Genomic DNA, 16841 nt, shown 5'->3' on the forward strand with positions numbered 1-16841 from the left:
TGCTGCCAATATTTGAAGTAGAATTTTTTATGCAGGACTTTTACTTGTAATGGAGTATTTGCTTTATTTATAACTGAATATTGAATCGCGATTGGCTTCCAAACTATTTGTGATGTCACAAATCATGTACATAGGCCTGTCTCTTAAAATTGGATTTTCCATGAGTTTAGAGAAACTTTCCACTTTAAGCAGATAAATATGAAAACGGCCTTCTGGTGTCAAACTCTACACATATATCATTCTGCACAAAAATAGACTTAAAATTATTTATCTCATCATTCTGTAAACTTGAACTTTTAATACAACTGTCGCTGAGAGGGTGTGAGGGAATTTAAATGAAACTCAAATGTGCTTGGACTCAATTTACTGTACAATTAGCTTGCTTTTACCAGTGTACACGGGACTTGACGGGGATATTTGATTGACAGAAACATAATCCAATTAAAAGGCAACGACGTGATTTTGGGAACCGGAAAGCCCTGTTATATTATCTAATGGGAGCGCGGCAGACGACAAATAGGGCGGTCTAGAATCGCCCACTGACCAATAGGAATGAGAGTTGTACGCCCGCAGTGATACACGACTCCGCCCTCGGCTGCCATCTCTGAAGTGAAGCGACGCCGCCGCTCTCGCGTAGAGTCCTCGCCTTTTTTTTTATACACAATTAAGTAAATAAACTAGCTTCTTTGTCTTAATTAGGACCATTACCCGAAGGCAGCGAGTGAAACAACAGTCACTGTTTATCGTGGTATGCTGTTTGAGTAGTGGCTGGGACTGTAGCAGGCATTTTATTACCCATTTTAACTTTACTAAGCGGCGTTTTCCGCCGTTTTTTTCCTCTCCGCCTCCCCGCTCCGCTCACTCTCCCCCCCGTGTGTGTGTGCGTGTGTGTGTGTGTGCGTGTGTGTGTGAGTAGCGGCCTGTAACGGTGGTTTGGCCACGAGGCGAGTCGGTACAGTTGGATCAGGGCGATGGCGGAGTTCGGTAACGGACTGGCGGAGGAGTCTCTACTAGATTCAGACCCCGGACATCCCGAGCTGGAAGACCCGGGTGTCGGCGACGAAGAACCGGGGTTAGAAGAGGGAGAGGCCGCGATTGAAGACCCGGTAAGTGAAGGGCATTGTTTCAGCCACATGAATACTAGTGGATATTTTGGTCATGTAAGGATACTCGGTTAAAGCAATAGCAACCGTTTTGTTAAATTTTCCCCACAAAGAATCTTTGGGTCACATGCCGTGTGCGTTACGATATTAACCGCCATTGTGGTTCACGCAGTGCAGTAGAAATGGGTGGTGACATGCGTGGTATCGGCGGCCATCTTGGCGCAAGAGCGGCGCCAGTTTCTCTGCGCCAGGGAGCAGTTAGAACCGTTGGGGGGTAAAAAAAAGCGAGACGGAGATGTAGGAGACAGTTAACCGCCGCTGTGCAAGTCTACCTGCTTGAGAAGGCGACCTGCTGACGGTAATGACACCTTTTAACTCCCATTACCCTCATCATATGCTGGCTGCTGCGGCATTTCAGTCGCCGGTGTGTTCACATGCAAGATGACCGAGCGACGGCAGGCTAACGGGTAGCTTATCGCAGGCACCATCATCAAGTGCTGCAGCCAGACTGACCAGCGGAACATGTCAACCGTAATGACCAGTCACCAGATAAAATGCGGCCTTTGTACCGTAAGCTATCGTTTCTGTCCGGCTGCTGGCTAGATTTATTACCAGATGATGATGATGGGTCTGTGATTGGCTAACAAGCTAGCTGCTGTGAACAAAGCTGGGGTGGAGATGGCAGACGTGCACCTGACCATCTTTTGTCGTTTATTTTGGACAGTCAGACACAGGATTTACTGTGTCCTTTATCTATGTATGTTTTTCATTATGCACAATCAGCGTTTTTTAAAATACCAGCCTGGTTTTCATTTTCAGCACCTGTGCACTGGTGCATATATATTCCCTGATACTGTCTATATGCAGTATGTCCAGGTGGGTTTTTTGGGGGTAGTAGAGCACCAGCAGATGCAGGGGGTTGCGGTATTTGAGGGGCTGGATTTACATCCTTAAGTGTTTTGCTGGAGCAAGGAGAATTAGAGATGGGAGGGGAGTGAAAGAGGTTGGACTGAATATGCGACAAAAAAATAGGAGCCACAACGTGCCAGTGCTGGATGGCTTATTGAAATGATCTCGCTGTGGTTGTGGATTACCTTCTCTTCTTTCATGATCTTGACATGCAGTTATGATATCTTTCTTTTTTTTTTAAATATTGATGACATTTTATCAGGCACATGGATACAAGAAGGCTGAGAAATGATGGTCCTTTTGAGTGCAGGTGCACTCCTCTCTGGTAAGCAGGCTCGAATTGAATGTGATCAGCTTGTGACCCTGCAGTCAGTGTGTGTGCTGGTGTGGGTATCTGTCACCGTAGGCAGCAGCCCTGGATGGAGCTGGAGTGACTCCCACTGTGCTGCAGTGCACCACTGTACAGGAGGGTCTGCTCTCACATGAGGACACTGCCGGCTCTCTGCTCGTTGTGGGAATATTTCGATTTTTTGGCCATTTTTGTTTTTGTGAGTGTCAGTTTTTCTTCTGAGCATTTATGCCCTCATTATAGGGATTTCCCGTTTTGCTTCCTAAATGTCTTAATTGAATTTGAATGTCATTAAAACTGCAACAATACATTTTATTGATTTTATATACCAATTATTTATTGACATGCTCAGTGTCATGTAACCTATAAAATGGCAAATTAATCAATACCAGTGAATTTGGGATTGAAATGGGTATTGATTATTTTTGTGTTTACAATTGTTTTAGTGTCCTGTGGTTTCTGTGTTGTCTGTAATGCCAATTCTCAACAGTGGCTTTGTTGAGGAACCACAAAAACGAGGGTATGAGGGTGTCATACTGAATCATACATTTTATTCCCATGTTCCAAAAAATGCTAATCAGGCGTATCATGGGCCCGTGGAACACTTTTTTTCGTCTTGTTGAGGTTTCAAGTTGTAGGAAGCAGCTACTGCCAAAATGATGCTGCATGGTAGTAAACATGGTTAATAGTGTGGGATGAGAGGCAGTGGAACAGTAGTAAAGGTGCAAGACCAGCCAGACAGCCCATTTTTAGATTATAGCGGTCTCAGTGTTGGATTTTATGATGCGGACAAAAACGGTACACACGCTTGCTGTCCCTCTTTTAGATTGAGGTCATGTTAAGGCAGCTCGATCACGCAAAGGTTCAACATCTCTGGTCTAGTGTTGTCAACGGCGTGTGATGAAGGGCTGTTCTGGCAACATTTGTCCGTGATTTTCATTTCCTAGCTAAAATTTAGTGTTTGGTCAGTTCTCGTCAATGTAAGTATGATTATTGGACTTGTAATTAATCTTTCTGTGTGCGGTTTTGTGAACACGATGGACTGACATTTTTGTGTGTGTGTGTGTGTGTGTGTGTGTTTGTTGCAGGAGCTGGAGGCAATCAAAGCCCGGGTGAGAGAGATGGAGGAAGAGGCAGAGAAGCTGAAGGAGCTACAGAACGAGGTGGAGAAACAGATGAATCTCAGCCCCCCACCAGGTATGTTTGTGTTGGTTTGTTTTTTGTTTTGGGAGGGGAAGGCCTCTCTTTCTTCCTGCCTGTCCATGATTCTTATTCTGTTCTGACAGTATAATTCAATAAAGGAAGAATGCCATCATTATTTAAAAAAATAATTTAATAAAATTGATAGCCTCATTGAATTTCAACCACTAGCGACCTCAAAATAGCAAATTTAAATCTATGACATTTAAAGATCAGTTTAGAATATTCAATTATTAGAAAAATATCCACACCATGTTCTTCTCAGTAGTTGTGCTGATATGTCAGTTGCAGGAAATTGCTTAAATATTAGTTTAAAGTTAGAATAAATAATCAGTGTGTGGTTGGAGCAATGATTGATTTTGTGAAGCGTGTTTGTGTTACGGCTGAACACTTAAACAATATAGAATTTGCAAGACACTGCACTTTTCTAATGGAAGCTGTATTCATCTATAAAATGTGTATCACTCATGTTCAACCTGTATCTAGATAGAGATATGTTATTCAGATTGGTATATACAACAACATTCTAATCACTATGTTCCATCAAGCAAAACTAAAATGTAGTACAAATGTAAGACAGAGGAAATGATGGTGCATGAAAGTGTTTACGCAGTATTTCAGAAAACATTACTATGAAGGAAATTGACCACATATATATATGTGTGTGTGTGTGTGTGTGTGTATATATAGCCTTAAACCAGTATCTGCTAATAAAAAAGGAAGATAGTTATCCTCAGTCATTACCTCCAAAAAGGACATTTTAGCATTGCCTTCAGAACTGTATGTTATACTGTTCTTGTCATTTGATAGATTTACCAGTCATAGACATACTTGTAGTTTAAGAAACAAGACTTGTGAATGTTAGTTAGTGAGATATTTTGTTCCTTATTCAGCTTTTCCCCCCTCCCCCTTCTCCCTCATGTGCAGTCGGTCCTGTCATCATGTCTATCGAGGAAAAGATGGAAGCAGATGGCAGATCTATTTATGTCGGAAATGTGAGTAAACGTCTCTTCATTGTCTCACACAGAGGCTATATTGGCCACATTATTTCTTCATTTTTGTGGCAACCTTTGATAGGGCGTTAAAGGAAAATCACTGAATTTTGTCTTTTTAAAAAAAAAAAAATTAAGGTTTCAAAGGTTTGAATGCATCCAATACAATTTGTCCAATTCATCTTTATAAATATCAAATAAACACATAGTAATCCATATGAAGTATAAAGTAGTATTTTAGTGGCACTTGTATGTATCTATAGTTTCTGTACCTGATTGTAGATAATGTATCAAAATATGCATTAAACAATCTTAGAATGAAATCGCCCGCCTTTTTAAGTGACTATTTTGTAAAGCTGCATTTGACTGCAACTTCAGCCTTGAGTCTTTCTTGTTTAGTATCAGCGTTGCAAATCTTGACATTGAACCACTTTAGTTCTGTCGACTAGCATGGAGGCTGTGGATGTATTTGCAGCCACTGTCTTCCTGATAAATTAGCCCCATGTCCTTTTGTTTGTGATCCTCCAAACATGGCGTTTAGCATAAAGAATATAAAACTAAAATTTGATAACATTCAAGTAGAGCTGCTGCGATTACTATGGGAAAGCAATCACGCTACACCCACCAGAGTCTAGCTGATCACTACGGAGTGAGTGGCTCAAGTGATGAAACGTTTGTTATAAAGAATGACACACCTGCCGACCAATATTCCTGCTGCAAAGTCAGCCACTTGATGACAAAGATAGACATTTATGGTGCTTTTCCACTGTACAGTTCTGGCTCAGCTCGACTTGGTTTGGTACCAGGAACGACCTTTTCCATTACTATAGTACCTACTCAACGCGGGCGGGGTCGTCAGAGCACGGCTGCGCGAAACTGCCCTGACTTCGTTTTATACGCGACACAAACACATAAACAATGGAGGACATGGAGACGATGGTGTACTTGCTGCTGTATGTGTCTTTCTGTCACACACAAAGCAAGAAAATTGAGCCATATGGCTGTTACGCTGTTGCCTTATTTAAAAATGCCGGGTTTGATTTTTGTGGCTCATGACTCTTCCAGTGACCACTCTGACCAATCAGTGGCCGGCAGTCTGTTGACGTCACATTTAGTATTGGCTCGGCTCGCTTGGAACCTCACCAGAGCACTTACTAAAAAAGTACCAGGTACCAGGTACTATCCCTAATGGAAAAGCAAAAAAACCTGTAGACCTGTATAGTGGAAAAGCGCCATTAGACTAGAGGCTATAAAGAATACACTACTACTTTATCCATTCTTTCTGAATGGATAAAGTAAAACGGCCTCTTACACAGGTGTTACATTGTTAGGTAAGCTATTGCTTTTTAAGTCTTTGTATTGAGTGTGTTAGAGTCAGTCAGCCCTAAAAAAGTGGTTTCATTTCCAGTTAGTCAAGTTTTGTGCCGTGAAATCGAGTTCAGGGCGTTTTCTGAGTTCTCCACTGCAGAAAGTGAATATATGAAACTGCCAGATACCAGTCACAGATGATTAGGAGCTCAAAAGACAAACAGTCTCAGCAAATAATTTTTGACCACCTTAAAGAGCTTGATAGGAGAGTGTGAGTATGTAACTGTACTCAATGTATTCCTCCAATGGTGTTGGAAAAGAGGGGGAGGGGTCGTCTTACATTCAGGCCAATAGTGTAACTTCTGAGGTTTAAATAATTCATTTTCATGGCGGTTACCACAAAGGCTTGAATGGCTTTGCTAATTCACTTCATTTCAGACTCTCCCCACCGTGGCTTTGTTACTGCACATTTATTAGTGATTGAAGCCAAGTGTCTCTCAGCGAAAGGAACCCGTGGCTCCCTCAGAGCTGTGTTTTTAGTGGATACTCCCATCAGTGTCCTTCTCACATGCTCAATTTTTTAAGACACCTGCTCTAGGCTGATTTAAAGCTGCACTGTATTTATCTATTTATTTAAAAACTAACCTAACTGAACTCCCTCACATTTGAGACGTTTTTTTTAACCTTTTTTTTTAGAATACATTTATTAACTAGCTGTTCGACCTTCCAGATACAGGTGTATTTGATCTAAATCACACACACCGATTGGACATAAATCAAATTCCCATTGACTTTTAAACATTTTGGCTGCAGCATTGATGATTTAGATGCGTCACAGTAAATATTTGGGCCTTTGGAGGATGCTGTTATGCATCCACTGTGATTCTGTGTAGTAAAACATCCAGGGAGGTGAATACTATATTTATATTGCTGTATGTAAGTGTAGGTTTTTTTTAAATATTACAATTAATGCCACAATATTCATTTTTAAAAATTGTCAGTGTTTGTAGTTTTTATTATAGTCTGTTATATTTAATACATCATAACTATCATTAAAGTTGTCTTGGGACAGAGATTAATGTCTAGATATAGTCAAAGTCTTCCACCTTTAAAAGCCGAAACACTGAATCTCATGTAACTGAGGAAGACTATTTGACATTCTGATTGTAAATGTACATGCTCTAGTAACGGTGATGCAACTCTCTTGATGACTAACCTTTTACCCTTTCTGTCCTCAGGTGGACTACGGTGCCACAGCAGAAGAGCTCGAGGCTCACTTTCATGGCTGCGGTTCAGTAAACAGAGTCACCATCCTATGTGACAAATACACAGGGCATCCTAAGGGGTAATAATCAACTTAATACCTTTCACTATGCAGTTGATGGGTGGGTGGGGTGGATTACAGGTTATTATAATCTCGAAGGAAATGTTCAAGGTAACGAGATGAGGGAAAAGTGTGAATTAAAAAGATTTAATTGAGTCTTTCCAAAGGTTCACTAGAGTCGGACAGTTCAACTCTTAAAGAATGTGGGTGCTTTGTTAGGAGTGCCAGGGTAGACAGGAATGGTTGCCCAGGACCAGATTTGGACTGCTGTCAAACATTTTGACTTCTGGTTGCACATCTTGGCAACCACTGTTCCTGTCCACAATGCTGCTGATACATCAAGTCCCACCAGAGTGGCTTCAGCTTTATACACACTGGGTTATTCACCTGGAGCAGAATAGGTTTCCTTTTATCAACTAGTTATGGGGGCAGTTAACAGGACAGGATTTGCTATTGAATACATCAGTGGTATGTCTGTGATGAATCAAGATAATGGTGCTCTCATGTTACTTCTTGCTGTACTTTTGTAGTTGAATGGACATTAACTCCTTTGATGATTTTTTTTGTTTCCCCCTCCAGGTTTGCCTATATTGAGTTTGCAGACAAAGAGTCTGTTAGGACAGCCATGGCTTTGGACGAGTCCCTTTTCAGAGGAAGGCAGATAAAGGTAAGAGACGTTCAATTTTCAGATTTTTTTTTTCTCCCTCTGTGTGATTAAGTGACACTCACACTTCACTTTCAGTACTCACAGGTCTCTATGGCAAGAAAAGTGACACCATTGTGAGGGAAAAACAGCAAATTATCGTCGTTCATTTTCTCGTCACGAAGCAAAAAACAAGTTTAAGTTCTTGTGATGGAGCTCCGTCATTGTCAATTGTCCAACTTGGAACACTCGCTGCATTTATAAAATGAAGCGAGACACACAAAATAATCTCAGTGACCACCATAACTAAACAGTTGCAGAAGAAACAGTGTTGGCTAAATGTAGCCGACACTGATGCTTGGGAGTGACGGTGGCAGAAACCACTTTGATCACTGTGCCAGTTCTGGGTGGAATTGATGAGATTTTGTTCTGATTGGCTGAGCGGGTACACGCAAGTTAGCCTGTTTTAAAAGACTCCCTTTGTACTGATGCAGCAGGGGTTGAAATGTCTGGCCTTCATTCTTCTTGTTTGAGACAAGAGTATATAGTTTTATTACATTCCAGGAAGACATTACTGTAGCTCATGTGAATGGTTAGTTTGCTAATAATTGAAATTGGCTTGTGTAGTTTGGTGTGAGAGGCAACATTTTATATTTTTGCATCACTGAGGAACATGATAGGATCTCCAGGTATAAGATCACCCACAGAATGCTAAACAGACCTCCTACATTATTCAGATGGAACGGAAATTGCATGAAGTGAATGCATTTCTAAAGAAATTAAGTGTAGAGCCGTTTGATGGCTGGATGAGTTTATCTGTAAACACAAAAGCTGCAGAGAAAACACTCAATCTTGTCAGTTTACATTATGATCCCTTCTTCAAAATCTTACTCCTCAGGTGGGCGCTAAGAGAACAAACAGACCAGGCATCAGCACCACAGACCGCGGCTTTCCACGGGCTCGATTCCGATCACGGGGAGGAAGCTTCTCGTCACGTGCGCGCTACTACAGCGGCTACACGCCACCCAGAGGCAGAGGACGGGCCTTCAGGTGAGCTGACGCCAAGACGCCTCACTTGTGACAGCGTGGGATGGGAGAGCACTGCACCCCGCATGCACAGCATTTTATTCACTGTTTCCACTGAAAGGGAAGGGAGGACAGAACAAACAAGAAAATCCCATCATGACCAGCCAGAAGCAACAGCTGGCGTTAAAGATTTACATAGACCCACAATTATGATTTTTATTGCTTTGCTTTGTTGTACAAAAGAGAGGGAGGCAGCTAGGGAGAAAAACAAGTATTGGACAGTTGCCACAACCGTCCCGTCAGTTTCATAGAAATGATAAACTATTCCACAGAAAATTAGAACATTCTCGTGGCCATCAATGATAGGCTTATTTAACCACAACAAGAATAAATAGGGCAGGAACCAGCAATCGCCCACATGGAAAACTTATCTAAGAATCTTTCTCAAATCTCCAAATGGGAATAAAAAATGATCCTGGGCCGGCCCTCGTATAGATAACGAACGGAAAATAGACGAGTGCAGATGTTTGTGCGCCTCATACAGCTGGAGCTACTGCCCACCACACTATTCCCAGCTGCACGCATTTTTTAAACTCCAGACTTAATTGGGCAGAATAAAATGGAGTCAGAAAATGGTCACATCTAAAACGAAGTGAAAAGAATGAGCAGGACGATAAATTAAGATGTTTTTGCCTCATGATTGCTTAGAGAAGGTAAGTCCAGAAACGTCAGAATAGCAGTTTACCAATTAATTAATTGAGAGGAGGTTAAATATCCAAAAGGTTTTTACTCATTTATTTGGAAGAATCAAGCTAAGTTCTGTCCTCAAATCTAGAGTCTAAAACTTTAATTACATTTTTATCATGATATCTACTTAATCTGGTCATCATGGAATCAAATATTTACTAGTTTTTAGAGAGGGAGAGAGAGATGCACTGTATTAACACAAATGTAATGGAAACACACAGACACACACAAACATGCCACATGGTCGGTTTAGAGATGACATCACATCAGCTTTTTGGGGGACGGTGCAGCTCATTGCATGCCACATCACACAACCATTTCAACGGAGGCCAACAGACTCCGTGCACATCAATTTGTTCTTCCCAGGCTTTTTTTCATACTCCGTTACATCGGATCTGTGTTTGTGTCAGCGCCAGTACAATCTCCTGCAACTAAACGATAACAGGTACCAGCAGCTGCATTTAATGGTTTTTTAGAAAGATTGGAGGAGGTTATATTTACGACACAGGAGAGCGCAAATCATCTGCATAACTGCGAGAGGTTTTCGGGCCGTGTGTGACGGAGCAGCACGATAACTAAAACGAAGTACGTCATTCAGAGCGACCATGCTTCATTCCACCGCAGCCTCGTGTTTAATGCTCCATCTCATCAAAACATGTTGCAGCTGGAAATCATGGCGGTGCTTCTGGTGTTGTGATAGGCATGTAAACCCTCAATTTGGTCTGCCATTACTGTGATCCAGATTGAACAGGAAAAGCCTGGGGCCGATCAGAGTGATGTGCACTGGGGGGGATACTGGTGGCTTTCTACATACAGTGTTCTGTGAAGGGCAGACAAGATCTCTGAAATGATTTTGGTCACATAAGAATTAAATTGTGTGGGATTCACTTGAGAGCTCTGCTGTGGGGCTTTGAGAGTCTCCGGTCCTGTTTCCACTGCAAAGCTGTGTCACTGCAGACTAAATGCTTTCAAGATTTATCAAAAGTTAAAAAAAAATTAGTTTATAAAAATGAGATTTGTGAAAAATAATGAGGGTTGTGTAGGTAATTGAAACACATGGTTGTCTGTAGCCTTTGTATGGTGCAAGGCTGTAAAGAATCTCTCTCCGTGTAAGCCCCAGGGTGGAGCTCTATCTGTGAAGCCATCTTGTTTTTTTTTTTTGTTTTTTTTGTGTTTTTTTTTCTGTCGAGACTGAGAAAGGAGATGTGGTGCCAAACACATTGATCAGCATGCCAACTTCCTCACACATGCACTGAGTTTTGATACAGAGAGATTCTGATTTGATGGTTTGTGGAAAGCATGTGGAACCCTTAGGCCGTGGACCGTTGCTTAATACTTAATGTTTTAATAAACAGAACTGTATCCAAGATGCTGCAGCAGTCATTTTGGAAAGGGCATAAAAGTCTTAATGCAGAGGTCTTTATTACAGTGATTAACGGTTTCTGCTGACAACCCTTCATGCAGTCTATTTTATCTTGTTTCGTTTTTCTCTGGTAGGAGTGTAGCGGTACACAAAATAGGCGGTATGTACCTCGGTTTTGGAGTCATGGTTTTTTACATTTTCGGCATAGCAGGAACAAAAAAGAGGTTTTTGTCTTTTTATATTTATAAATGTACACATCCAATAATAAGTCATAGGCCAAAAGTATTACTGAAAATTGAGAGGCTCTAATAAGTCGGCTCCCAATTTAAAAAATGGATGGTTTTCAGCTGATGGGCTCTGATGGGCTGTGACGGCACCGGCAGTACACACACAAAAACTAAATGATTATAAACTACAGCAGAGACTCGCTGTCCACCGGTGACCTTACAGCACATCTGCTGCAGTTTTAGTCTGTTCAAACATTTATTTACCGGCAACATGTCGCACACCGTCACGGCTCAGGGTTCAGACAAAGGCTTTAGCCAGGGTCTACACTAGGACCGTCCCGGGTCTGCTCAAGATGGGATAGATGATTGTTGTAATTGATGCATCTCTGACTGAAACAGTTTAGTTGTGCTGTAGTGGAAAAGTGATAACAACCAGTGACAGAACACCTGCTGACAGATGTTTTTACACTGATTTTTGGTTGTTTTTTCTGATATGTGGTCCGACCATGTTGGAAATGAAATGTGTTTCTAGTTGTTCTAAACGGCTTCAGTCAAAGGCAGAGTGAAGAGCTGAGAGAGGGGAAGGAGACAAATTGTTTCAATGTTATTTAAATACAGAGATAAGTCTGTAGTAATAGTAGTGATAATAATAATGCTGCTGCACAGGTAACCACGACTACAGCTAAGTGGTACCAAAACTTTCAGGTGGAGTGCTTGAATTATTGTAACTATTTTGACGGTCATAGTTTTGAGTCAGTGAAGCTAACCGAAGCGAGGAAAAAGTCGCGTACCGAACATCCTGGACCGAAAGCTGTTTGGGACAAACGCACAAAGCGTTACACCCCTAATCTCCGCTCATTCCTTTGTGTGAGAGTGTCTGAACCTCAAGGTCAGAATCTCTCTTAATCACTCTGTGTACTTATCCCAGCCACTCCCACACATACCAAGAAACCCTAACCCTGCCAGTTTACTCGCTGGGATTTGGCCCGAGCTGCAGGACAAGGCACACAAAGACGCAAGGAGAAGCTGAAGGCTCTTATATTAAATCACATCTCCAGAAGCTGAAAGAACTGATCACTGGCAGTTTACAAGCCAACACACTTATCTGCATTTGGCATTAAAAGCTTTAATTTAGCTTGTTTTATATGCACGTCAGACATATTATCATCTTTGAACTTTTAACGTTCTGTCTGACTGTTTTGCATTTATTTTTAAGATAATGAAACTCCAGCAGCAAAAGAGCATTAACCTCAGAAAGCTGCTGAAAACACACACGGTCTAATATGTTTTAATGTTTCCACAGTTTTGTCAGTGAGATTAAAGCTGGCAGCTCTAAGGTCATGGGAGGCTGACAGTTGTTTCCGTCATCAGTAATTTAACTATAATGATTGTACTCAGTAATCTGTTATTATGAAACACCCTTGTGGATATTGCTGATAGCTCCATGATGCATCTGCCCACTATCTAGCAGCGTTGGTTAACACTCAGTAATAACCCACAGAGAATAGCATGCAGAGAGGCAGAGTGTTATTTGACTTGACTTGGCCTTGATCACTTCTTGCAGAGAGGCTGACATCAGGAATTCATCTCTAGTCTCCTTTAAGATGGCTGCACTTGAGCAGAGTCAGGCTCAGATCTGAACCAAATAACACTTTTCACTGGTGCCTTGTCTTGTTGTGGGAACACATCCACGGTGAACAGAAACACATGGCTCGTTCAAAATCTTTGCATTGATCTATTCTGAGCTCGGGAAGATTTATAGTACGAATACATTAAAGCGTTTTCCATGATTGATTGGCTTTGTATTTTACAAGAAGTTGAAGTTTTACTGAAGGCTCCAGCAGGTATTTCCTGTAGAGGCTGAAGTGAAGCTTAATTTGCCAGATTTTAATAGTATTAGAGGACATTGCAGCCAAACAGTGGCGTTTGTCTAGAAAACAGTCAGGGAACAAAGATGAAATTGTGTTAACGTTTACGCTAAAGGTATTTTCTTGGGTATTGCATCCATTAACATGCTCCGTCATCTTCCCAAGTTGGCATAGTGAAAAGCCAAGATTTTGATACGAGCCAGAAGACCCACATACTGTACTCATGAAGTTGAAGGATCTTTTGTTGGGTTTTTTTTGTTTGTTTGTTTTCTCTGTATGTCCTTGCATGTACATGAACCCACACACACATACACACACACACACACACACATACTCCAACTCAGATTCACCTTTTACAGCGTTCACTCCCAGAAACGAGGGTTCATTACTGCAGCCTGACCTCAGCATCTAGCCTAACAACCACTGGTTTCAGTCCCAGTGTGACCTTGTTTTGTTTGTTGCCACTAAATGCTTTGTTTTTGTGTGTGTGTGTGTTAGTGTGTGAGAGGGGGGGGTGATGTATGGAAAGGTTGCTCCTGCCTGGCTTTTGTGTATGTGTCGGGATGTGTTTTGAGTGTGGAAAATAACGATGCAGTTGTGAGTCCTGTCCCCCAAATTGTCTAATGTGTGTATAAGTGTGTGTGTGTGTGTGTGTGTGTGTGCATCATGTCTTGCTGGGGGTATATGTGTGGTGCTGTTTGTCCTCAAGGTCTTTCCCCCCACAGTGACCCCAGAGGCGGCTCTCGAAGAGAGAGAGACAGAGAGAGAGAAAGAGGGAGAGAGAGTGCCTTTGCTGTCCCCTCACACCCACACCCACTAATCATTATCTTTTATATCTGGAAATTAAACACTTTTCCTCTCTTGGCAAAGCTGCTCTCAGCTTCTTTCAGCACTGTAGTTCATTCTTCCAGATCTGATTTGTCGTAATGCAACACCTTGTAAGATCAAAGGCACAATACCGTTAAGATGGTATGTCTATTAAGTGATTTGTGAATCCTGTCATTCATTTTGATATCTATATATAAATATAAATATATTCTTTCCCCCCTTCAGTTTTACCTCTAGGAACTGAAATTTCCGCAGACCCTTTCTCTGCCCACACACATTACACATATCTATAATCTAATATCACACCAGGAAATTGGTGTCCGTCTTCTTAAGCCAACCAGAAAAAAACTCACCCTCTTTTTCTCTCTCTTTTCCAGGGGCCGAGGGCGAACAACATCGTGGTATTCCCCTTACTAAACACCCCCCCCCCCACCCCCACCCCTCCCCTCCCCAACACTCCCCTTTACTATCAACTCCCCTTCCCCTCTCTGTTCCCCCATTTTAAAAAAACAACACACACAATGAGAGAAAAAAAAAAGAAAAGTCCCTTTCCCCAACAATAAAAGAAGAGAATCCCCCCCCCCCCCCCCCCCAGAAGAGAGAAAAAAAAGACAAAAAAAGGAAAAAAAAAAAACCCAAAACAAAACACTTCTTCTGGACAGAGAGACTGACTGGCCGCAGTGTGCGATTGTGTGTGAGCGTGCGTGTGCGGAGGTTGATGCGGTCACCCCTGGTAAGGTATAAGTTGACCATTTGGGGGAGAACATGGTGGCAGTTTTTCTTTGTTTTTTGTTGGTATTTTGGAGGGGGGGAGGGAGGGAGGGAGGGAGGGGGAGGAATGATGGTATCTCAGGCTGCAGATGTGTCTCCTTTGGTCTGGCTGTGACCTTCCTGCTTTCACACCATCACCAACACAGCCCACCCACTCACCCACCACCAATACAAGAAGGAAAAAAAAAAAAGAAAAGAAAAGAGAAAAAAAGGAAAAAAAAACGAGGGAGGGGGGCAACAGGAACAAGAAAGAATACTGTGTTCTGTTATTTTTTTGTTTTTTGTTTTTAATGTACCGTACATGTGTGAAACTTCTGCTAGTCAGAGTATTGTTGTTGTGTTTTAAGTTTGTGGCTTGGAGTATATCATTACCTCCCCACCCACCCAACCACCCTCCACCCCCCTTTTGTGTCCGCCGTTCTCTGCCTCTGTCATCCCCCCCCCCCTGCCCCCCGTCTCCCTGCATTTTATAACTCATTTACCTCACCTCACTACCCCCCCCCATCCCCCCTCCTCTTCTTTGGCTCATCACACTATGGATTGTTTTTCACTGTCTGCACTGCTCTCTGGACAGTGACGGACCTTCAGTGTTCAGTGGGATTATACATCCATAATTTTTTCCCCCTCCCTCCCCCCTATTTTATGGAGGGCGGGGGGGCTTCTTCGCTGTGCGGCCAACTCCCCCCCCCCCCCCCCCCCCCACTGCTCGTCCATACCTGTCACCTCAAACTCAGGCATGGCCGCAGCATGTTTTATTCTTTTTTTTTTTTTTTTTTTTTGACAGGCATCAATGTTTTTATTTCGTGCAAACACCACCCCCCCCACCCTCCTTTCCCCCTCCCCTCCCTCTGTGCTCCTTGTCTCCCGTCTCTCCTCCTCCCCCCTCCCCCCCTCCTCTCTCTGTATATTAGACCACTTCTTGTCGTTTCAGGTTTCAGGACCAGTGGAGGCTGACGACCCCTCCCCAGGTGGCGCAGGCCCCCCCCACTGTCTCTGCAGCGTCTCTCTCTCTCTCTGCTCCCGCTATGCACACTCACCCCATCCTGTCCGTGTGGGGGGGTGGGGGAGGGGGGCAGGGCGACCATAGGCCCGCCGCAGGGGGCATTTACTACAACAGCAAACGCTGATGATGCTTTTAGTCCTTTTCACACCTCAACTTGCGCACCCACACACACACACATACACATACACATTTAGACTACAAACACACACACACACACACACACACACACACACACACACACACACCTGTTCAACATACACCACAGCACACTGCAGTACAGATGGCACTTAACAGGCCGTCAACCCAACACATGATTTATATACAGAGAGCTGAAGCCAACATAGCTGAGTGGCAGGCAGGCAAGTTTGCGTGAGAGTGAGGAAGGCAGGACCAGAGACAAGGGTGTTTTTTGGGGTGTACAGTGCGGACCTTAAGGCGCCCCCTTTCTCTGACTACGCGCAGTGCAGTCACGGCTTGTCTGAGGAAGGCTGATGAGCTAACGGCATTGATTATTAATTTAATGAATGGAGTGGGCCGGAGCTGTTATTTTAGGGCGGGGAAAGACAGGGGTGGGGTTTGTGTGGAGATTTTTTTTTTCTTGAAAAAAAAGGGGGAGTGGGTTTGAACAAAAAAAAAAAATGTTTTGCTTTTTTATTTTTATTTTTAACCCATGAGTCTGTAATTAGGAGAAAAAAAAAATAAAGACATTGTGTAAAAATGAAACTGTGTTGGTGTGAGTTTGTCCTGTCTGGATTACTGAGAGCTTTTCTCAGTGACTTTGGTACATTGCTCAAATCATCCGTAGGTCCATTTCATGGCAATAATTCATACAAACAGCACTACAGAACTATCACTCAAAATCCTGTTTATGCTTCAAAAGTAAATGCGTTACTGAACATGTCATTGCCATCAGGATGAGTCCCTGTGTCATTGTTTATGAACAAGATAGTGAAATGATTAACCATGCTGTCAATGTAACAGACTTATCAAAGTGTCTACTGATATAAATTTGCTATGAACTACTAAGATATTAAAGACAGTGGTGGGAGGTGACCCTGTGGTAGTCCTGCTTGTGGGAAAAATCCAGTTACAGTGGTTGCACCCTTCAACCAGACTCTGCCATTGTAAGGCCATGATTGAGAACATGATCTGTAAGTCAAGCCCTTTACATATTTCATTG

The 16841-nt window shown here is 42.6% G+C and overlaps 1 protein-coding gene across 4 annotated transcripts; it reads left to right on the forward strand.

The window, feature by feature from the left end:
• Positions 1 to 615: 615 nt before the first annotated feature.
• On the forward strand, positions 616 to 15882 carry pabpn1 (poly(A) binding protein, nuclear 1). Of its 4 annotated transcripts, XM_053342256.1 has the most exons (9): positions 616 to 748; positions 917 to 1106; positions 3450 to 3558; positions 4489 to 4556; positions 7100 to 7206; positions 7765 to 7852; positions 8727 to 8878; positions 14265 to 14288; positions 15590 to 15882. In XM_053342256.1, exons 2-9 carry the CDS (start codon positions 972 to 974, stop codon positions 15783 to 15785), a joined length of 879 nt encoding a protein of 292 aa, XP_053198231.1. In that variant the 5' UTR covers positions 616 to 748; positions 917 to 971; the 3' UTR covers positions 15786 to 15882. The 4 variants fall into 4 exon arrangements, with proteins under 4 accessions (XP_053198231.1, XP_053198230.1, XP_053198232.1 ...); XM_053342255.1 differs by having other exon boundaries at positions 622 to 1106; XM_053342257.1 differs by lacking the exon at positions 14265 to 14288 and having other exon boundaries at positions 622 to 1106.
• Positions 15883 to 16841: the final 959 nt, after the last annotated feature.

Source organism: Scomber japonicus, chromosome 21 (genome assembly GCF_027409825.1).
Source record: "Scomber japonicus isolate fScoJap1 chromosome 21, fScoJap1.pri, whole genome shotgun sequence".
Classification (NCBI taxonomy): Eukaryota; Metazoa; Chordata; class Actinopteri; order Scombriformes; family Scombridae; genus Scomber; species Scomber japonicus.

What these genes read in the sequence shown, in the direction of transcription:
- pabpn1 (XM_053342256.1), top strand. Translation starts at nt 972, where the DNA reads ATGGCGGAGTTCGGTAACGGACTGGCGGAGGAGTCTCTACTAGATTCA. An exon ending in GATCTATTTATGTCGGAAAT is followed by an intron (nt 4,557 to 7,099) that starts GTGAGTAAACGT and finishes TTCTGTCCTCAG; the next exon opens with GTGGACTACGGTGCCACAGC. An exon ending in GGCAGAGGACGGGCCTTCAG is followed by an intron (nt 8,879 to 14,264) that starts GTGAGCTGACGC and finishes TCTCTTTTCCAG; the next exon opens with GGGCCGAGGGCGAACAACAT.